This window comes from Clinocottus analis, unplaced genomic scaffold, assembly GCF_023055335.1.
Source record: "Clinocottus analis isolate CAN_PGR_092001 unplaced genomic scaffold, fCliAna1.0.p SCAF_24, whole genome shotgun sequence".
NCBI classification, from domain to species: domain Eukaryota; kingdom Metazoa; phylum Chordata; class Actinopteri; order Perciformes; family Cottidae; genus Clinocottus; species Clinocottus analis.
Genome location: NW_027175976.1, coordinates 4,345,001 through 4,365,061, shown reverse-complemented (window position 1 = coordinate 4,365,061; position 20,061 = coordinate 4,345,001). Strand labels below are relative to the sequence as shown.

The following is a 20,061-nucleotide window of genomic DNA, read 5'->3' as shown; positions in this document are numbered from 1 at the left end:
TCTACATTCAAACGTGTGCGCGCAGGAGACGTGTCGGCGAAACCAAGCAAAATTATAACAAACGAGCCGCGGCATGAAATTAGCAAAACGGAAGAAGCCAAACGACACGGATCAAATGTGACTGAGGAAATATGGTTTTCATTCCGGAGGAGAAAATAGTTTCATTTGTGGAAAACGACTGCTCCACTGGATGAAGAGACTAAGTATGATTACCAGTCCCAATGATGCCGGACATCACCGGGCAGACTTCCCAGTGATGAGAGAAACAAAGCGAGAGTCAGAGTAATGGCAGAAGTGTTCTGGGCAGCAGTAATAAATACTCCTTTCTTTTTTTTTTCCTTCCCTGCAACAGAAGCCAAGAGGCCTTTATCAGGATGTTTTCTGTGTTGCGCTTTTAAAGCCATTTGATGTGGCCTGGACGTTGCACCGCGACTGCAGAAATGAAGGAAAACACTCCACCGGGGGTGACATCGGGACCTGGCGAAGCGTCCGTCCGGACGTGTCCGGGCATGCGGATGTGCCGATTACAAGAGTCGGAGCGGTGGCGCGCTTCACGCCGCTTCACATTCAGAACGGTTGGAGACGCTCTCAGATACACAGGTCGTTGCTTTCTTGTCGAGACGTCGATGGGAAGATGGATACCATTGTCATGGTATCATGGCGGCTCTTGAATCTGTGTGCCTTAAAATCATATCTTAAAAGGTGGTGAAGCTTTTTTCCCCCCAGGTGTCGTCGTTGGTTCCCTCTCATTTCAATGTCATTGCATTCATTTGTTTTCGATTGCGCATCATTTTAATTGGGGAGCGTACGATGCGGTCAGCAAGTAGACGTCAATCTTTACACTGCGGGCTTGTTGACAACCAATTAGAGCTTCTAATTCAGCCGAGGATCAAGGAGGAAGACCACTTGAATCCAGACAATCAGAGTTGAGAAACAGAGCGTGACGGAGTTTCCCCTCCCCGGGATTTAACACCACCAGATTTCGCTTTTTTGGAAGAAAAAAAAAACGTGTCCGCCTCGATATTGGCTGAGGCGCAGTTGAATTCACACACACACACACACACACACACACACACACACACACAGTACCAGCATGGTGAAATGGAAAGGAGAGCCACAGTTTATGACTCACGAGCGGGTCGGCTTCTGTGAATCACACATCTCCTGTTAATGCATTTCAGATAATAATACATTTTGAGAACTGGCAGTGAAAGACCGTAAAACAGTCTCTGCTGCAGACGTGGTGCGGTGGCCCGAAGGCTGATGGAAGAAGAAAAAAATGGCAGAAATTGCATAATCACGGACACATCTCTGCATTCAGTCATTAGAGGAGTGTGGCTCCACATTAGCTCACCGGACATTTCATGAAAGCTCCCGGACTGTTTGGAAACAGACGACGGATTTGCGCCACAAATCCCCACTTAGCGTCCAGACACTCACTCCCTCACGCTCACCCTCTCACTCACGCTCACTCGCTCGACATTGTGCGATAAGTGGTACCGCGGGCGAGATTACCATCGTCGCCTGCTTCCGTTGGCCCGAGCGTGAACAACAATGAGGCACAACAACGACGACGACAACCAACCGAGAATAGCAAACAAACCGCCCTGCTGATGCCCTGTCGATACCTGCCAGCGCTCTGCACACACACACACAAGCACACACACACACAGGGTCTTTGGCTTGCAATGTGGTATTGACGGATCGGTCTTGTCGGTCAGTGGTGTGGTCAGCTGTTTCGGTAACACTGTGTCTTGTTAAGTCTTTCTTTAACGCTGCACAACCGCAGCAGTACACTGACGACGCCGCGTGGCGCGCGGCAGCGAAGCACGTGACCAGAACGAGGCGAGGGTTGCGGAGTAAAAGCGGGGAAATATTACACACGTACAGGCATAATCCTTTGGGTGACTACTGCATGGCTTCGGCGAGTTGTCAACTTTTTCAGAAGCGTTTACAAATGCACGGCGCGTACGAGACATTTTCTATCAGATCAAAGCGCCAGCTGACGTCGACGGGCAAAGAAATGGATGAAAGTCAGAAAGTTTTTCCGTTCCCTTCGTTCCAGAGGTACTGGATCTTTGAAATCTTAATCGGTAGAGGCGAGCAGGCGACTGCGGTTGTTGTGTTTTTTTCTGCGGCAAACAGCAATTTACATGAATTTACATCTGACAGACGGAAGGCGGACGAGACTTTAAAGCACATGCCGTCAAACTAATCGGTCTCTGACCGATTTGGCCCTCCCGGCCCGACCCCGAGCAATCCCAGCATCCTGCGGCGCAGCGGAGGAGCACGGAGGTGGAGCAGATTCTAATCAAAGGAGGAGAGATTTAAATATAAACGCAAATTCTCTTCACTTTCTTCGGAGAGCGAGAGAATTGAGCCTCTAACACAGCTGCCAGGGTGTACGAAGAAGAGATTTATGTGCACTTTCAGCCAAAGATGAAACTGAAAAGGGCTTCTTTTTTTTTTTCTTGGGAGGGGAATTATTTAATTGGCTCTTGACATTACATTTTGAGTATTGCTTTTTGCCTTTTGTCTTAATACTAGACTCTCGTATGAATAACCGAGCGCCACTTGTCAATGTGTGTCATTCTGCAGCTGCTGAGTCACCGTTCAAATATTTGGAATATCAGTTATTTGGAAACCAGGAACAGCAGGTGGAGGGATAGAGAGGGGGAGAGGGGGGGAGAATGAAAAAAAGAAGAATAAATCAGTCCACGCCTGACACAGCATCGCCGAGTCTGATTCAAATTTCATTTGTCTGCTTTCTGGGCCACATGTTTCCCGGCCAATGACCTATCACCTCGTTGCTGTAATCCTTCGACAATGATGCTGCGATCTGGCGCTTCCTCAATCACACGGGCCCGCGGCCGACCGGCAGCTGCATGGGTTTATTATGTTTAGGTAGAGAGAAGAAGACGGAGAGGGAGAAGAAGAAGCGACTTCTTTTGTGCTGCCCCCAACCGCTGCAGTTAGAACAAAACAGACCATGAATGTACGTTTTATTGTGTTTTCACAGTTTGATACGCAGCCACAAAACAAAGTGATCCATCAAGTCTACAAGTCTTTAACTATGAGACACGTGTGACGACTCTACGTGCGCACAATCTGCCAATGTTCCCCTGGTCAGGAGACAGTGCTGGGCTTTATGGGATGTCCTATTACAAATCAGATACTGTCGAAAAAATAGATATTTATTGAGCCGAGAAGTCCATCAATCACATGATTCGAATGTGTGTGTGTCTGTTCGGTGTGTGTGTGTGTGTGTGGTGGGGTTATCACTCCAAATGACAATCAGTGAACACATCAGCCGGCTGTTTGAAGGGACGACACTAAAACAACTTGCACAGTGTTGGAAGCGACGTGCATGAAATATGAGCAAAAGAATAAAATGTTATGGGACCACACCTCACACACTTGCACACACACACACACACCCACACCCACACTCTTCCCAGCGGCCAGCGAGCTAAACCCCCTCAATCCATGATGTAATCTCTAAGTGTGTTCAGTAATTACAAGGCCCTGGATTCCTCCGCCGCTTGGAGTCACCTCGGCCCCCTTACGTAACCGCCGACTCGCGCGCCGCCGATTCACCGAAGCGAGATTACAACATGGCTGCTTTAAAGCCCGCGGACGAGAGGGTCGGCCATTACATCCAGCAGCCTGCGCCGGTCGGCCACGCCGCCGGTCCTGGGGTCGACGGAGAAAAGACGAACGCGTGGAGCTCACGAGCGTCAACAGCTTCATCAATAAACAATGCTCTTATAAAAAACGCTGAAGATCAGCCGCAGAGAGGCCTGTCGACGCACGGCGGCCACGTTGCACCCCGTCCACTTCAATTTGATGGAGGGATGCAAAATTGCACAGCTGAGCAACCTGTAACACATACGAATCCATGCAAACATAATAGAAAATGCTGTTTTTTGGCAGGAAAACGCTCCAGAAAGATTGCCAACACTTCAAAACAATAATCAACGATGGAACTTTACTCGCTGGGGAGTGCTTATTTCTAGTGACATCATTATAGGACACAATGCAGAGCTGACTTTGGCAGTAAAAAAAAATGTAGAAAACTTAATCCATCCGCACGACATGTTAAGCGTGGAAACGTACGACAGCACAGCCGTCGGTATTGAAAGATCAATCACCACAAAAATGGGCCTGAAGACCCCACAGCTGTACAGGCCCAACAGGCTCCAACCACCAGAGATGCAACCTCCCCCACGGGGCTAAATCAACAAAGCCCTCACTAAAGAGCTTCGTCACTCTGATCGGAAAGCACTGAGAGAGGTGGCCGAGGCTGGAAGTGTATCTTCTACTTAGTATAATAATTAGTCCAGCACAGCGACGGCGTGCTCTCTGTCCACCGGCCGCGAGCAACAAAGACGAGTCGGGGGGGACGCCAGAAACTTACTGGAAAGCGGTTAACGTCTCCGGCTCGTCCTCGTCGTCGCACGGCTCCATCCCGCCAGCCGGCCCCCGGACAGATGAAGGAAAGAGCGGGTGGAGAGAGAGAGAGAGAGAGAGAGAGAGAGAGAGTGGGACGGACGCCCCCGGGCCCCACCACCACCACCACCACCACCACCACCACCGAAAGGCTCAGAGCGTCAGAGAAACAGCTCCTGTCCCGCTCCCTGAGTCCAACTCCACTAAAAAAAAAAAAGAGAAAAAAAAGAAAAAAGAAATCCACTTCCTCTGAATCTCTTTAAAAAAAAAAAAAGAAGAAAAAAAATCCCCAAACTCAATTATGTGTATGTGTGTGTGTGTTCCTGTTTTTCTTCTTCTTCTTTTTTTTTTTTTTTTTTCATTCCTAGCTTGGTGCCAAATGTTCCAGCTTAGCACCGCTGTGCAGCACCGCTGGTGATGGATTTAGCCGGGGCATCTGGGCCAGCGGGGATAAACTCCATTCACTCACACAACTAAACACACACACACACACACACACACATACATGCACAGACACCGGCACGCGTGCACACACGCAAAAGCATGCATGCATGCGGCGAGTGCCAATGCACTGTGAGATTGCAGGGGACAATGTTGGGAAAACCCTTCCCCCCACACGGAATCATCCGGGGATGACAACATGTGTGATATACAGTGTGTCCGGCACACACACACACACACACATACACACACACTCGCACACAAACGCGGCCCCGTCCGCGCACACAACTCGCTCTCCGAGCGGGCGGATCAATGCATGAACAGATGTGTGCCAACTTTAGAGCTGCTACTAAGCACAGACATCAGCCGCTGTACTTACAGCGGGCATGTGGGCGAGCGCGTTTTCTCAGACACAAAGATGTCTGAAGCCACTCTTAAACCCCGGCGCCACACAGCAAGGGAGTGTGCGTGTGTGTGTGTGTGTGTGTGTGTGGGGGGGAGACATGTAGTATACGTATGTGACCGGATGGAAATGAATAGCCATGATTCCCTCCTGTCAGAGCAGGCGGAGGTCAGCTGTGCCCCTGTGGACATACAGTGGGCAGCGAGAGAGAGAGAGAGAGAGATTAACGCGACAACAATGCGCACAACAAGAGAAGGACACGACAGGATTGTGCGGTCGTCCTTGCTGACTCAAGAGGAGATAAACAAGCAGTGGTGACAATAAAATCTGTTTGTGCGGAGTGAGAAAGAAAGTGTGTTCACACGCCGTCACATAAACTGCTTTCACCTTCCTCTTCCCCTCGCTCGGTGAAGAAGGGGGGGGGGGGGAGCACAGACCGTAAGAAATTACCTCCAGTAAAAATCAACTGACTGAGTGGTTTATATGAGAGTGTGTCCAGGGCGGCGGCCCCGCGGATGGAGGGAGGAGGGTCGTCGCTTGATGGTCTCATTTACGTGTGGACAAATAAGACGTCAAGGGCAAAGCTTAGAGAGAGACACAAACATGATTTGAGACTGGAGCCACGCTGGAAGAAAGTTGTTGTTTTTTTTAAAATGTTTGACCTGAATGAAAAGTCATGGGTCAGATATTTCAGATTTAAAGTAAGGAAACTCGGCGGACCGCTGAGAAAAATGGCCCAAGGAGGAAAGCCAGGAAGCAGTGAAACGGACAAGACCTATGCAAAAGTCTCACGCTCGCCTCTTTAAATCCCATCCGGCGAAAGGTGCGGCCCAGTACGAGCGCGTCGTTCTTTGCGACGCGCTGAAGTCGTTCCAACGTGTTTTGGCATATTTCGTGCTGCCAAACGCTTCACCGCGACATGGTGGCATAATGCAAGCGCCGCACATTCCAGTTGAGCGGAGGCCGGCTCCATTTGCTACTGAGAGGCCACCTGGCACTGACTGCTAGCCAAGTACGGCTATGTATAGCCATAGCCATGTCAACGGGGACGTGACTACGGATTTGCACATGCTCATTTGCACATGCGTGTGTGTGTGTGTGTCGTGAATAAATAAATAAGAGCAAAAGAAAAACCTGTATCTGCTGTTACGATGTATTGTGTCAATGTTAAATGCCAGATGCTACACGAAACAGTCTGAAAAACGAGAAATAAATCCTATTTCTTCCCGAATTAAACTCCCCAGTCTCGTCATGAGCTTCGCAAATTACAATTTTAAAGGAGAGTTATTCTAACATATTCACCCCTGATTATAAACACACGTGTTGGCTCGCCGCCAAGGTTCGGATTTAGAATTAAAGTGAGTTTACGGTGACTGTGAAGGTCAATGCGAGGTTGTGGCAAAGATGGACACGTCGGGAACCTGTATGGATGAGGAAATACCAACTATCACTGCCCCGAAGAGAAACATGCATGTGCATGCTGGGAAAATAGCTTCACCTCCGTCGTGTCCATCTGGAGGCTTTGTAGACTTTATGTAACCGTGTTTGTTTACTGGGAAAAGCAAACAGAAGAGTCTCTCCGAAGTAAAGGCAATTTATGTTTTTCATCCACCCCATGAGCTCGGTTTTATGTAATATTACGTTATGTTGGATGTCGCGGTGGGGCAGACGATGGGAGGCTGGTGGGAGAGACAGGGAGTGGGGGCGACGACAAGGGAAGAAGAGGAGGAAGAAAGGAATGGAAAGAAGAAGAGAGGGGCGGGGGGGGGGATCCCGGTGATGACTCACTGTGTAAAAAAGATACTAAAAGGTGACGTCATCCCCCCACAGAACAATAACCCGGCATCAATTCACACCGTTTGATCGCTCGCCTCTCATTCGCAGCTGGTGGATTGGTTGGGAACAGACGGCTTCGCCGCTCCCCGAGCGACCAAAAGCCCCCGACTGTTTCATTAAAGAACGAGAGAGAATAGAGATTCATCCTCTCTTTAATTACACCCTGTCCTATCAGTGATAATAGACCGGGAATTAAGTGACCCCGGCCACCAGCGGATGACCGGTACAGAAAAGCTGTCGCCTTTAAAAAAAAAAGTGCTCTGATGCGGGCGCTCAATTACCCCGTTTCCTTTCACTGCTTAAAGGTCAACATTTTGTCAAAAAGACTAAATGTGCCATGTGAGGTTGCGCTGCTTTAGTTTTTAATTAATCTTGCATGTATTATACCCTTTTTTTGTTGTTGATTTGCTCATTGAAACACCATCATTCTCGAGTGTGTATTCCACACACATGCTCCCAAATCCAACTGTTGGTCCATTGAGGGGCAATTAAAGGCCGGCAGATAACACCGGGGTGATTTAGACGCATTGCCACTGAGGTTCAGTCAAATGTAGGCTTCCCTTTGTGCTGTTGCTGCGCTGCTTCCAGTCCTTCCAACCAATCAATAAATATAGAATTTCCTGCACGAGGCCATACTTGGCTTAACCGCGTTACTGTGCAGCCACGCTGATGATGTCACCACACACTCATTGAAAAAAAGAGGCCAACTGCTTCAGAGGGGCCCAACATGTACGTGTGGTCAAAGCTTTGAAAGGCTCAATCTGTAGAAAAACCAAAACAAGAAGCTGGAAGACCCCAAAAGAACTGCAGAGCTGAGGTTCCTGCCATGATGGAGTATCTACACCCGCCGTGAAGCTTCTCTACAGGCGACAGAGCTCGTAAAACACTGCCTCATCACATCCTAATGCCCTCAAGTGAAATATGACCAAGTGTGAAAGATGTTTTATTTGTGGTGGCGAAAGAAAATACATACGAAATGTAATAAATGAAAAAATTGCAGTTGTGAAGCGAAGATAACCGCAAGTGGGGGCAGAAAAAACGAACTGAGAAGAAAAGAGAGCAGATGAAAGGCGTGAATCTGAGGCCGACAGAGTGATGATGGGGTCAAGTGGAAAGTCCTTCAATCCAGTTTGATTCCTCTTTCCTATCTTTCCCTTTCTGTGTAGCTCCCTCTGTGTCGCCGCCTTTTTTCTCTTTCTCTCATCTCCCCCTCCCTCGCTTGTCTTTAAATCTTTTTAATTCTTTTTGTTCACGTTGAGGCAAACGCAGCGCGTCAATGGAACAGTAACGTGAGCTCTCACATTATATCATCTTCGTCATTATTCTCACGTGAGGCAGGCCCGTCTCGTTCCAGATGGTCCAATCATCGCTAAGCTTCCCCCCCAAACGCGCCGGCCAATAGGGTTTTAGCGCGCTGACCGCCGTAACCTCTTTAGACTTTTAAATGCGGCAGGAGAACATTAACCGCCGAGTCAGAGATCAGCACAGGGGAGGGGAGAGCGCAAATACGACGAGGAAGAGGGTGGTGGAGGGGGGGAGAGAGTGGCAGGTCCCCAAAAAGCTAGCTGGCAAAATAATAGATTGGTACGAAGTGGATTAAAGAAAATGAAACAAAGACAAAACATAAAAATGTAAATACCGTGTCGCACTTTCCGGAACACTTTCTATGACCCCTATTGTGCATCATAAACATACTGGAATCCTAGTGGATTATAATTCTCATTGTTGCAAAACTCTGAATCTTTTTTGCAACGCATTATAATCATATATAATATGCATTTATGCAATTTAATGTGACTATAAATTACTCCCAGTGGTCTTTGTTCGCTTTATAGACCTTATACAGAACAGTGTTCTGCATTCCAGAGATTTGCATTTCAATATATCTTTCTTCACACAGACATTTGCCATTTGTATTGAGAAATGCCATTGTGAAGTTGGAAACCCAGCTACTGACCGAGACGGATAAAAAGAGAGAAATGCATTCGTAATCCTGGGCAATATTCCTCAACCAAAGTGTAATCAGTCTGTGTAAAGATAGTGAACGCTCCACAAGGGGCTAGGGGTGATTTAGAGACACGGAGAGATTGTCAGGCAGTGAGCGTGTTCAGGCTTCTTTCTCAGGCCATGGTGAAAGACAAGGGGTGAACGAAAAAGCTTGATGAACAACACCTCGAGTCCTCCCTCTTGCCAGAGCGCGAGATTCCCCAAAGGGTTCGAGGAGAGGTGATTTATGGTCTCCATCGAAACTAATGCAAGGGCTTGTTTTATCCGCTCCTCGCAGCCCTGCTACTGGGACTCGGACTCCCATTACAGAACCACTGGTGATTAAAACCAGATGACACAGATAATCATCGCCACTGTGGGCGCAAAGCTCAGTGAGAGCACTTGCATTCACGTGCGATTGGAAGAGATCTTTAATCCCCCTTTTCTCTTAATAATAAGAACAGAACACGCCTCCGACGCACCAAAATGGCTTTTTAAAGACTCTGATGATACGATGCCTTTGACGAAATGTCAATGGAGCACCTCGCAAACCTCAACAACTCTGCATATTGATATTAGCGGGTTGAACGGACACATATTGATCACCCCGCCGTGTTTGCAGCAAGGGATTGGCCACACTACTTTGCAGTGTACGGCAGCGTTACATGACACAGAGGTGACGTTTTATAAGAGCAGTCAACCCGCTGAAAAGACTAAGAATGATGGGTCTTGTTTACGAGGACACTTTTAGACATGCAGCCATCTTTTTCGGAAATCCAACATGTCATACAAGGCATATTATTTTCACCTTGTCCCCGGTTGAATGCACCACTTATTACAATAACGGGCTTACTCATCACTTCCGAGAAAGGACGTCTCCCTCCACGCAAGCTGCCGGTTTCGCGCTTCGGAAGAGACCCCGGCTGTGGAGGACTTCCTCGGGTGCTGGTCCACGAGCGGTTTCCAGCCGCAGGGAGCCGCCGGGGGAGTCGAAAAGTCAGAGCCGAGCGACGTGAGGTCAGTGCTCAGGTCAAACGATGTCCAAGAAGAGTCCGAGGAGGCGAAGGAGCTCGTGTCCACAATCTCCTCTCGGAATCCATCTCCTAGGTCCATGGTGCAGGGATGGAAAGATGACGGAGACTTGGATGAAGATGGCTGAGGAGATCAATGCATCACACTATGTCTTGACGAAGCAAAAGCTCGGAATGGGAGGCAGAAAACACTTCAAAAGTTGGATAATGGAAGGGAAAGCAGATGTCTGCGCACTCCGACTCGCGGAAGGCTTTTCGCTCTCGTCTCTTCTGCCTCAAAAGAGTTCTGAAGAGAGCGACGGAGAGACAAAAGGACCAATCACAGGAAACTCTAGACCAAAAAAAGAGAGACGACGATATGGATGCGAGGGCGGGAAAAGAAAAACCACTCGAGGGACCCGAAAGAGGAAGCCAGACACGGGGAGACCGACGGAAAGATAGGACCCGAGCGCAAACGAAAGAAGAGGATTCGGGCGAAAGGCGCGGGCAGCAGCACTTACGGGGTGATGGCTCGCATCTCATTACGTCCCATTTTCCCACCACAGAAATTGAATCAGGCGGTAAGCGGATCGCGGCCGGGGAAATCGATCAGCGAGGCGTGGAGCGGATTGTACCGGGGGCTTCTGTGGCAAACATGATATAGCGGCAGGAAGGAGAGCGTCGTCTTGGGTTGCAGCGATGAGCAGTTTATTACAAGAAGTCTGACCCAGTGCAAATACAATTATGGCTCACCACTAAAGCCTATTAGGAACCTGAAATGGGGAAGCCGGGCGAGCCGGCCTCCCGAAGGTACACTGGGAATAGACTAAGTGTGTTGTTCCGCAGACTGTAAAGATAAAGTATCGTGGTACAGATCCGAGCTGGCACCTATGGGTCAACTGCACCAGGAGCTTGGGCAACAAATCAGACTTGTAGTATAGTTGCTTGATTTTTAATTTAAAAAAAAATGTCTGGCTTGACATTAGGATGGTGTGTGGTTGAGAAAAAGACTTGTTTTGAGTTCAAATTAGCATGATTGTTAAGTTTAGCATACATTGTTGAGTACATGTCGGAAATCTATGTTGACTTTTTGTTTGACACATGAACGGAGGCAAATATTTTAGGAAGTGAATTAAATTAAATGTTTCGGGGGCTTTACAGTTAGCTTAGCTTAGCAGGAAGACCATTAGCAGGAGGAAAAAGCTACTGTGGTGCACTTGAAAAGCTCAAAAACTAGCAGCGCCGCTAAAGCTAATAAATGAACACGCTAGACCCGATTTGTTTACTGCGTATACAAACGGATAAAGTTAGCGGCTTCACAGAGCCATGTGCTGAAACTAATTAAGCAACACCAACTTATAGATTATAACAAAAACGATGCTGCTAGGTTTATTTTTTCAGCTTTAGGCTAACTCTATATCCAAGTCTCCATGCTACAGTAATCTAATGTACTCCAAAGAAATGTTTTTACTGATGAATGTAAAAATAAATTCTCCAAGTGTCAAATACAACAGTCCCACTGGTCGATAGAAGGCACTTTATATCTACTAGATATTATCGATGTCATAGCACACCTCCCTGAAGCTCACTCTCACTGGCATTGCAGTTTGTCAATTTGTCTTTAGGGAAGAGCACAAAGAGACAAGCAGCTCCAATACAAAGCATCCAAACTTTTATCTCTGCCAAAGACGCGTCCGCCTCTTCTGAGGACAACGAGCTCCAGAAGACTCCCATCCGTCTTCGGCAGACACGACTATTGATCAGGTCAAAATTCCAACTTCATCACTTACGCTCACCAGGGATGGGAGGGAGGGGGGGAGGGGGACCGCAGCCGTATCACACAGAGACCCATCTGTCTTGCCACGTCGCCTCTTTTTCTTAAATAAATAAAATGAGATTTGATTTAAAACAGTGTCAAACGTATGGCGGCGGTCATCTAAAAGAGAACAACTAGATTCAATAAGGTTTGGCCTCCAGTGGATCAAAGACAAAACGGAGCGTCAGCGAGGACGACGGATGGAAAATGTCACGCAGCGGCATTAATACCTATTTTCATGGTTTGAGTTTTAATTAGCTGCAATGTGGGAGTGGGGGGGGACATGAACAGTCAAGGTAGCTGATAAGACTTTTAATAGAGTGCTTTGTGAAGCACTAAAGCAGCGTAAGATGCAGTTAGCTACTGTAGCGTATTGTCTATATACATATTAGATACATTTTATTTTGTGTGTTTAGTTTATTCCATTTGGTGTCTGTAAAGTGTGTGGCACTGCGAGTATGACAACAAATTTCCTCTTGGGGATTAATAAAGTATTTATCTATCTATATAGACGCACACACACAATGATGGAACTTTGTGTATACATGTGTGAAGAAGATGGACGTTTTATTCAAACAGACATCACAAAGTTAACGGAATAGAAAAGTCGACACATTCCACGGGAAACAGACAAGTGTCGTGTCGCACATAGTCATGTGTGTTTCGCGTCACATATTGTGTAACCAGTTCAACAAACGTGAACAGAGGTGATCCAGTGGTGTGCAAAGAAAAAAATAAATAACATTCTGATCAACGGGTATTTACATGTCATGACAGTGGCTTCTGTTGCATTCACAAGTTATTCCTAGCATTTGTTCAAATGATTATTACAACAACACAAATTTAAATTGCAAATGGCATCGGTTCGTTACGTCGCACATAAATGCTCAATGTGTTTAGACCCGTTCAAATAGTTTTCAAATAGTCATAGCATCAGCTCTTTGAAGATCCCCTTCATTATATGACATTAGTAAAAGCACGAGAAGCAACGCCTGCTTTGCTCCAAGTGATGTTGTACACAGGATATCGTCCTTTTGACTATCCTGTTTGCTAGAACCGTCAAAGGGACAGGCACAAAAAAAAACAAAGAGACATTTATCAGGCATGCACAGGACAACAAGAGAAGCAAAACAACCGAGAACGAGGAGAATCTCTCAGGGGACACTGGAAGGTGTAATGCTACGGAGAGACGTCCACAGGGGAAAACTACATTCCTGATTTTGTTTTTTATAAAGAGTCAGTATATTAGAATAGTGCAGCGAAAGCAGCAGAGCGCCAACTGGGAGAGAAGGAGAAAGTCCAGAAGAGGAGCAATGGCGACGCCACATGACTTGGGCCACGACAAAAAGAGGAGTTAAGCTACAAAAAGAAGGGCCGAGCTACCAAAACCAGCATCCACCCAACAAACTTAAGTTCATCAAGCGGGCAGAACAGGAAAGTTCCCGTCTGTGAACAGGCCTCAATGTTCCAAAACACTGTGACCAGGACGGGCGGTAAAGCCAGCCTTAAAAAGCCGAGATGCTGGGGAAGAAAAAACAACATGTAGGCGGGGGAACAAATGGGCAGAAGACATTGCGGAAACGGGGGGCCGACGGCTCAGCAGAAGCTTCTTGAATCAGCACACTAACAGAGCACGGGGGCGGTGAGTGGCATGGCCAGGCTTCATGTGAGGCCAGAGGAGAAGGAAGGTTGGTCCGGGGAGAACACAACGCAGACGAGCAAAGCGAGAGAAAACGCGACGGCCGGGGCGTCTCCTTCAATAAATCGGCCTCGGCTGCTTCATGCTGTAGTGGGCCTCGGACGCCGACACGTACGCCGACTCGGGGAAAAAGTCCTCGTGGAACTCTGCCAGAAACCTGAAAAAGAGAAAGAGAGAGAGAGAGAGAAAGAAAAAGAGAGAGAGAGAGAGAGAGAGAGAGAGAGAGAGAGAGAGAGAGAGAGAGAGAGAGAAAAGGAAGTACAAGGAGAGGGTAACCGGATGAGATGGTTTTGTTTGTCATCAGACACGAAAAGAAGAAAAAAAAAAACCTAGAACAAGGAAGGGGTCTCAACTGTCGGTTTTTCCTCGATATCCCCGGCTCATTCCACATAAATCCGAGACCCCGTGCCCTCCGCCTGGGGGTATATATGTCAGACACAAAGCCCCCTCATCCATCCTATACCATCACCCCCAGAGAACCAATCGCTCGGACGGAAAGACAGAGAACACCAGGATGACCGACCCGCAGTCAGCGAGGGAAGAGTGAAAGATCCCCCTCCTCCTCCCCCTCCCATCTAATCAGTAGCGGGGAAAACTAATCCGGAATCTTCTTAGTATCCGCTACTCGGCCAAATCCTCTAAATCTTGCCATCTCATCTTAGCTCCACCGGCCTTCCTAATCTCAATGCAAACAAATTATCCTCATCAGAGGAGAACTTAAGAACGCTTTGACCACGAATAACAAACAAGACGACCTGACGGATGAATCCAAAAACAAAAAGGTGCGCGAGACTTGGTTTCAATTAATTCAAAAGTTCATTCAAGCCTAAATCTTCAAATAAAAAATGTATTCATTCAATGACATTCCTTGAGAGGCATCGAACGGGGTTCAATGCATATTTATTGATCTAATTGCAATTTATTTTTAGGGCTTCTTTGGCTTGTGCTAATCTTTATGGCGGTTAGATCAGTAATAACACAAGGCAAGCCGCTTTCGGCGTACACATTGTAAATCAGCATAACGTGTGGGAACACACACACACACTCAAACACACACACACACACACACACACACAATCATAATCATTCTTGCGGAGAAAGGGAGAGTGAGAGATCAACAGTGGCCAAATCCCAGAATGCACTGCACTTCAGTCTCTGCAAACATCAATCAGTTTTTGCGCGCTCTGCACAATCTGCCAGGAGGCCGATTTTCAGAGCAAACGGCACACAAAGGCAATCCGTGTCTTAGTTCCGTGTGCGGTGTCCTGCAGAGAGCCTCCAACACGGTGAACATATGAATCGATTACAGAGAGAGAGAAACGTTTCCTGCATTGAACACTATCAATCCTGTCTTTGCGACTTATGGTTCATCACAGAGCTGGAGAGGAGATTGAAACTGCAAAAAAAAAGAAAGTAATTTACTTTTAAGCACTTCGCTCCTCGTGCAAGTTATTGTCTGTGCCATTTTACGGAATAATATTCAGGCGCGAGGAGATGCACCAGTGATTTGCAGTCCAGTGCCACTGGAGTGGATTAAAAGACTTTCTCCTCCAACGACTGATGACACTGCAAAAAACGGCTTTTGCCAAGAGGAACCGCTAATGCTGCTGAAAAGAACGAGGTATTGGCGATGTACTTAGTGTGTGAGTGTTACGGTCCCGTGTTGACAATGCCGCTTTACAGACCTGCTGTCCCGCCCGCGACGCGGGAAAAAAAAAAATAAATCTGTGCAAATCACACAATGCAGTGAAACGGTGTAATCACACACGCAGCGCGCTCTCTTCCCACAATCCGACACCAGTGCCAGCTCGAGCTATTTTCAGAGGACCACCCCGTGGTGGTCATGGCACCGAGTGCTTGAGTTTATTTGTTTATATACATGGTTGGGTAGAGCAGTGGAATACAGGTAATTTTGGCACTCGCGGCTCGGGTTTGTTCCCGGTGCCAGCTCCGCCGGGCGAGTTCAGGCGTTGCTCCACAGCACGGCTTGGTGGCCGAAGCCGGTACCGCGGGCGCTTGATTAGAGAATGAGAGGACCTAAATCCCCCAGGTTTGGGACCGGCTGAACTGAAGATCGCTCGGGAGGATTTAAAGATTAGACTCCCGCGCTTGTGTAACGCCCACTCATCTCCCTCCCTCCAACACATGCTCTTTCTCACTCCATCCACTCTACCTCCTTGCTTCGGTTTGTTTTTTTTTTCGCCCGGTGTTATTTCAGTACATTCATAATTTCCCGGTCAATCAATATTCATGTCTTTCTATGAATTCCATTGTTGTCCGCGGTCTTTTAATATCCTGCTTTTACTACGCTTCTGCAAAGCAGGCAAACCAAACACTACATTATGCGACTGTGAGTGAGGAATTAAACTGTTGGTCAAGGGTGTTCTGGAGATTGATCGCTTCCAGGTTCTTTGTGGAATGAGAAATTCTTGCAGCTCAACGCTGGCAGTCACCGTTGAGCTTTAATGCTTAGCTCGGTCAAACCGTGGTTAATGGACCGTGCGGGTTATTACCAAGGAGCATTTTAAGTCAAAGTGCTTCCTATTTTATGTCCCGTTAATTGAATGCAGCCCCCCCCCCCTCTCCGCGACTTGTCTTTCCAATGATTCATCCTTCATGAAAATGCTGTTTGATTTAGCACCGTTTCTGTCCATCTGATGGCACGATCCATTTCTCCAAGAAGAGGGTGAGATGTCAATATTATGCCATGAATGTTTCAGTGAAGGGACCGTTAGCCGTTATGATCGAGTGACCCAAAGATTGGTACTTTCCCATCTGCACAGCGCAAAGAAACTTGGAACCTGCTTTAAGCTCTTGAACCCATTTTAATTAAATCGTCGCTGTCCCTTTCTTGCTTACTAAAGCACTTACCGACGAGACCTCTTTTACCCGGATATATTTCATTTAACACAATGAATTCTTACCTGAGAAAGAGTTCCAGATGCTTGACCAGGGCTCGGAGGTTCCTCTCTGGGATCTGCATTTTTCCTAGGATCTCAGGAAGCTTCACTGGAAGAAGAAAAACCAAGACAGTGACCACGGGAATATAAAGAAGTTGCACAACAAAAGGGAGAAGAATGCAATCAAAAAATCATGAACATTAAAAAGGGTGATTTGACACCGACCGAAAAGACGCAAGAGGTGCTGCGCGCCGTACAGGTAGGAAGGTGGAGGAGGCTGGTCATGCAGAGGGTAGTTATCAGGAGTCAGCTTCCAACTCAGGACCTGGTTGACGGAGGAAAGGAAAAAACACATTGAACAGAAACTTTGAGGTTTCAACATATTTGACTTGGACAATAAAACGGGTCGGACTGAATTAATTATCAAACAGCTGCGTCACTTCTCTCCCTGCAATGAAAGAGGCCATTTATGTAACTATCCTAGTGCCCTTGAGCATGAAATTGTTTACCATCCAGATACTATATAGTTCATCACACACAATTTCATCACCTCATTAAGCTCATTGTTTCTCCGGCTCTCGAGGCCGTAGAAAGGCCCACTTCGCTCTTTGCTTGGCGTCAAGGGCAACGGGGAAGATGAGCCACTGTGCACTGGGGTTTCTGGGTAAATAAAAAAAATAGAGAAGCTTACAGACATGTTTTATGCTGTGTTGCTTATCGCTACTGAAATATGACAAACAGATGTATGTGAGGAACAAAAAGCGTGAAGAGCACTAAGTATACTTCTTTGGCCACTTTAAAGGGGATGAATGTAAGAGAAGAGAAGAAGGACGGTACCATCTACTGGGCAAGACTGGTTACTACAAATATAAAAAAGGTCACCACAATGTTTCATGCAATGCATTGTATTGACATCATTCAAAGAATAGTGTGTATAATTTTCAGTGAAGGTCAAAAAAAAGTGGAAAAGTATTATTTAAAGTTGTATTTCTTACTTCTGTCGAGGTTGAGGAAGAACTTGGGCTGGGATGAGGTGTCGACCAAACGGCGCTTGAGCAGCGGAGATGCTGTCGCACTGCCTCCACCTTAATCATTACACACATTGCATCAATACATGCACAAACAGCTCACAAGTGTGTATACATTGTTACGACATTCTTTACATCTTTAACAAATAAAACATACAAAAACTGTAGGTTCTTAATTAAAAAAAAAGCAATAACCTCCACTGCTTCCTTCAGCGGGCCGGTCTCCTCCAGATGTGTTCCTGGTGGAGCGCCTGAGTGACTGGGACTGGAATGAGATGCAGTCCATGTCAGGGTGACGCCGGCGCTTCGGGGTGGGGGCTATGGCGGTGGGCGTAGTGGCGGAGATGTCGCTCAGTGCCGGCTGGCTGTCCGTGGACTGCGGGGTGGGAGGGTTGTGCCCCAGCGGGCTCGGGCTGCGCTCCCGTTGCGCGCTTCAGATACACGCGGGAGAGAAAAGGGCTCAACAGTTAAATGCAGTCCACCGCAGCCGAGGCAGTGACAGAGACTTGATTTATCGGAGCTCACACTCACTTGCTGGAGCAGGGGGAGCTTTCGTTGACGGCCAGGAAAAGTCGGGAGGAGCTGACCTTCTTGAACTGGGCTTGTTCACAGGGGTAGAGGAGGATCATGGGTAAGGTGAAGTCAAACGTGATTCTCAGGCCGTCGACCATCTCCTTACACAGCTCCTCACTAAAAAAACAAAGAAGGAAACAAAAGGATTAGTTGATGTGCATAAGGAAGTATGCTGCCTCGGCCAGACGTAGAAATCAATCCTAACAACATTTTGGTAGACATACAACTGGCGTGCGCAGGCTCACCTCTTTTCTGGAGGGACGGGCTGTGGGCTGGTGCTCTGTGTGGTGTTCTGCTGGCGCCGGTACCTCTCGTTGGCCATGAAGGCTTTGTTGATGGCAAAGTGCTTGACGTAGGACTCGAGGATGTGCACGACATTCGTCTGACAGGGAACCATGACCAGCTAGATGGAAGAAAGACATGGCTAATTATGGACACGCCCGTGAGCAGACGTGTCCGCTGTCCCTGTGCCTACCGGAAGTACCAGTACGGCGAGCTTAAAGCGTGGGACACCTGCTTGGCATCGGCGGCATGTACCTTCTTTCTCTTGTTGATGTAAAAGCAGTCATCCTCCAGTTTCTTCTTCAGGGCATCGGGGATGCTGATGTCAACGTGGACGATCTTCTCCTCGCTTTCCCTTTTGACATTAATGTCGGGCTCAACCCTCTGAAACACACGAGATATGATCCTTCAGTTAATGTTCTATAGAAAGGAAATAAAGTTTCAATTTTGTGCTGGCAAATAACAACATCAGCTAAAGGCCGAACATGCAAGTGTTGGTCTGTATATGTCTTTCATGGAAACTGAGCTAATCCACTTCACCATTTTGTTAATATCTTCAGAGAAGGTGCTTTCCCCGCTGTTCGAAGAATCAGGGTCAGAGTCGTCACCGTCACTGCTCCCTGAAGACGAAATCAAACCTACAGACCGAAGAATTCGGAGGGATTAATGTGATTGCTTGCGGGAGGCTGGGAGCAAAAAACGCCAACGGCAGAGAAGGCTTCCTCACATGCGTCATCACTGTCATCCTCTTTGGGGAGAGGCTTCAGAGACGATTTAGTATCAGACTGACGACGCCGCCTCTTGGCCCATCCTTTTCTCTTCCTACCGCAAGGAAAGAAAACAACAACAAAAACACACAAAGCCTCAGCATCAGTCTCGTCTAAAGACAGACCAAACTAGCAGAAAGGTGGAATCCTAACGCACGTGGGCGCGGAACAGACGTCGGCATTGCCGGACATGCGGCTGGAGTTACAGGCGTCACGTACAGTATGTTCGCGGGCGCATACTGGGAACCAACAGTAAAGCTTTTTCAAGCCTGATGATAAAAGTAGCAAAAGCCAGTCTGTGACGCTACTCAGAGGACTACGTGATACACATGCAAGAAAATACACTCGGCGGTCAAAACATTTTGATGGCGTTGACCTGCGTGGCTGAATGAATGAACATAAGATGAACTTACATGCGACCTAGAGCTTTGCGTGCCAGTTTATGTTGCAATGTACGGTTTTCCTCAGAGTCCCTTAGGACATGATCCTCTGCAGCCCAACGATCCCAGCTACCCAAACACACACACATTTAGAAAATAAAAAATAAAATCACACAGACCTGCATGGGTTGACAGCAGTGTTTCATATCTATTTCATTACACAAGTTGATGAACATGAGATTTTTGCAATGATAAACACTACAATGAGTATGACATCTGTAAGTGGGGAGGCGACAGCGGCTCTTCTTACCTTCTGTTCCAACCGTTGAAGTGAATCAGGAACTTTGGGATTCTTCTTCCATGTTCATCTGTACCAATCAAGACATCAAGGACCTGCGATGCAATCAGACACACAACAAGACACACAATAAGACGGTCCCGTGCATTCACCCCAGCAGGATGCATGTGATTTTCTCACTAACACATGCTAT

At 47.4% G+C, this 20,061-nt stretch overlaps 2 protein-coding genes across 4 annotated transcripts in view; both read right to left on the bottom strand.

Moving 5' to 3' along the window:
• Window positions 1–9,988, bottom strand: part of LOC137793955 (FERM and PDZ domain-containing protein 4-like) — a 51,672-nt gene extending 41,684 nt beyond the window's left edge. Inside the window, exon 1 of the mRNA XM_068590434.1 lies at window positions 9,969–9,988. The gene's annotated coding sequence lies outside the window, so the exon portion shown is untranslated. The remainder of the gene's footprint in view (window positions 1–9,968) is intronic.
• Window positions 9,989–12,489: 2,501 nt separating this feature from the next.
• LOC137794271 (MSL complex subunit 3-like) overlaps window positions 12,490–20,061 on the bottom strand; it is a 9,129-nt gene continuing 1,557 nt past the window's right edge. For 2 of the 3 annotated variants that reach the window (XM_068591000.1, XM_068591002.1), the window contains exons 2-14: window positions 19,881–19,963; window positions 19,604–19,699; window positions 19,151–19,245; window positions 18,964–19,061; window positions 18,679–18,807; window positions 18,387–18,544; window positions 18,100–18,258; window positions 17,764–17,999; window positions 17,536–17,625; window positions 17,091–17,200; window positions 16,766–16,865; window positions 16,565–16,649; window positions 12,490–13,797 (exon numbers count right to left, since the gene is read on the bottom strand). In XM_068591000.1, coding sequence (XP_068447101.1) covers window positions 13,698–13,797; window positions 16,565–16,649; window positions 16,766–16,865; window positions 17,091–17,200; window positions 17,536–17,625; window positions 17,764–17,999; window positions 18,100–18,258; window positions 18,387–18,544; window positions 18,679–18,807; window positions 18,964–19,061; window positions 19,151–19,245; window positions 19,604–19,699; window positions 19,881–19,963 — 1,539 coding nt within the window. In that variant the 3' untranslated portion in view covers window positions 12,490–13,697. The remainder of the gene's footprint in view (window positions 13,798–16,564; window positions 16,650–16,765; window positions 16,866–17,090; window positions 17,201–17,535; window positions 17,626–17,763; window positions 18,000–18,099; window positions 18,259–18,386; window positions 18,545–18,678; window positions 18,808–18,963; window positions 19,062–19,150; window positions 19,246–19,603; window positions 19,700–19,880; window positions 19,964–20,061) is intronic. The other variant, XM_068591001.1, reaches the window with a different exon arrangement.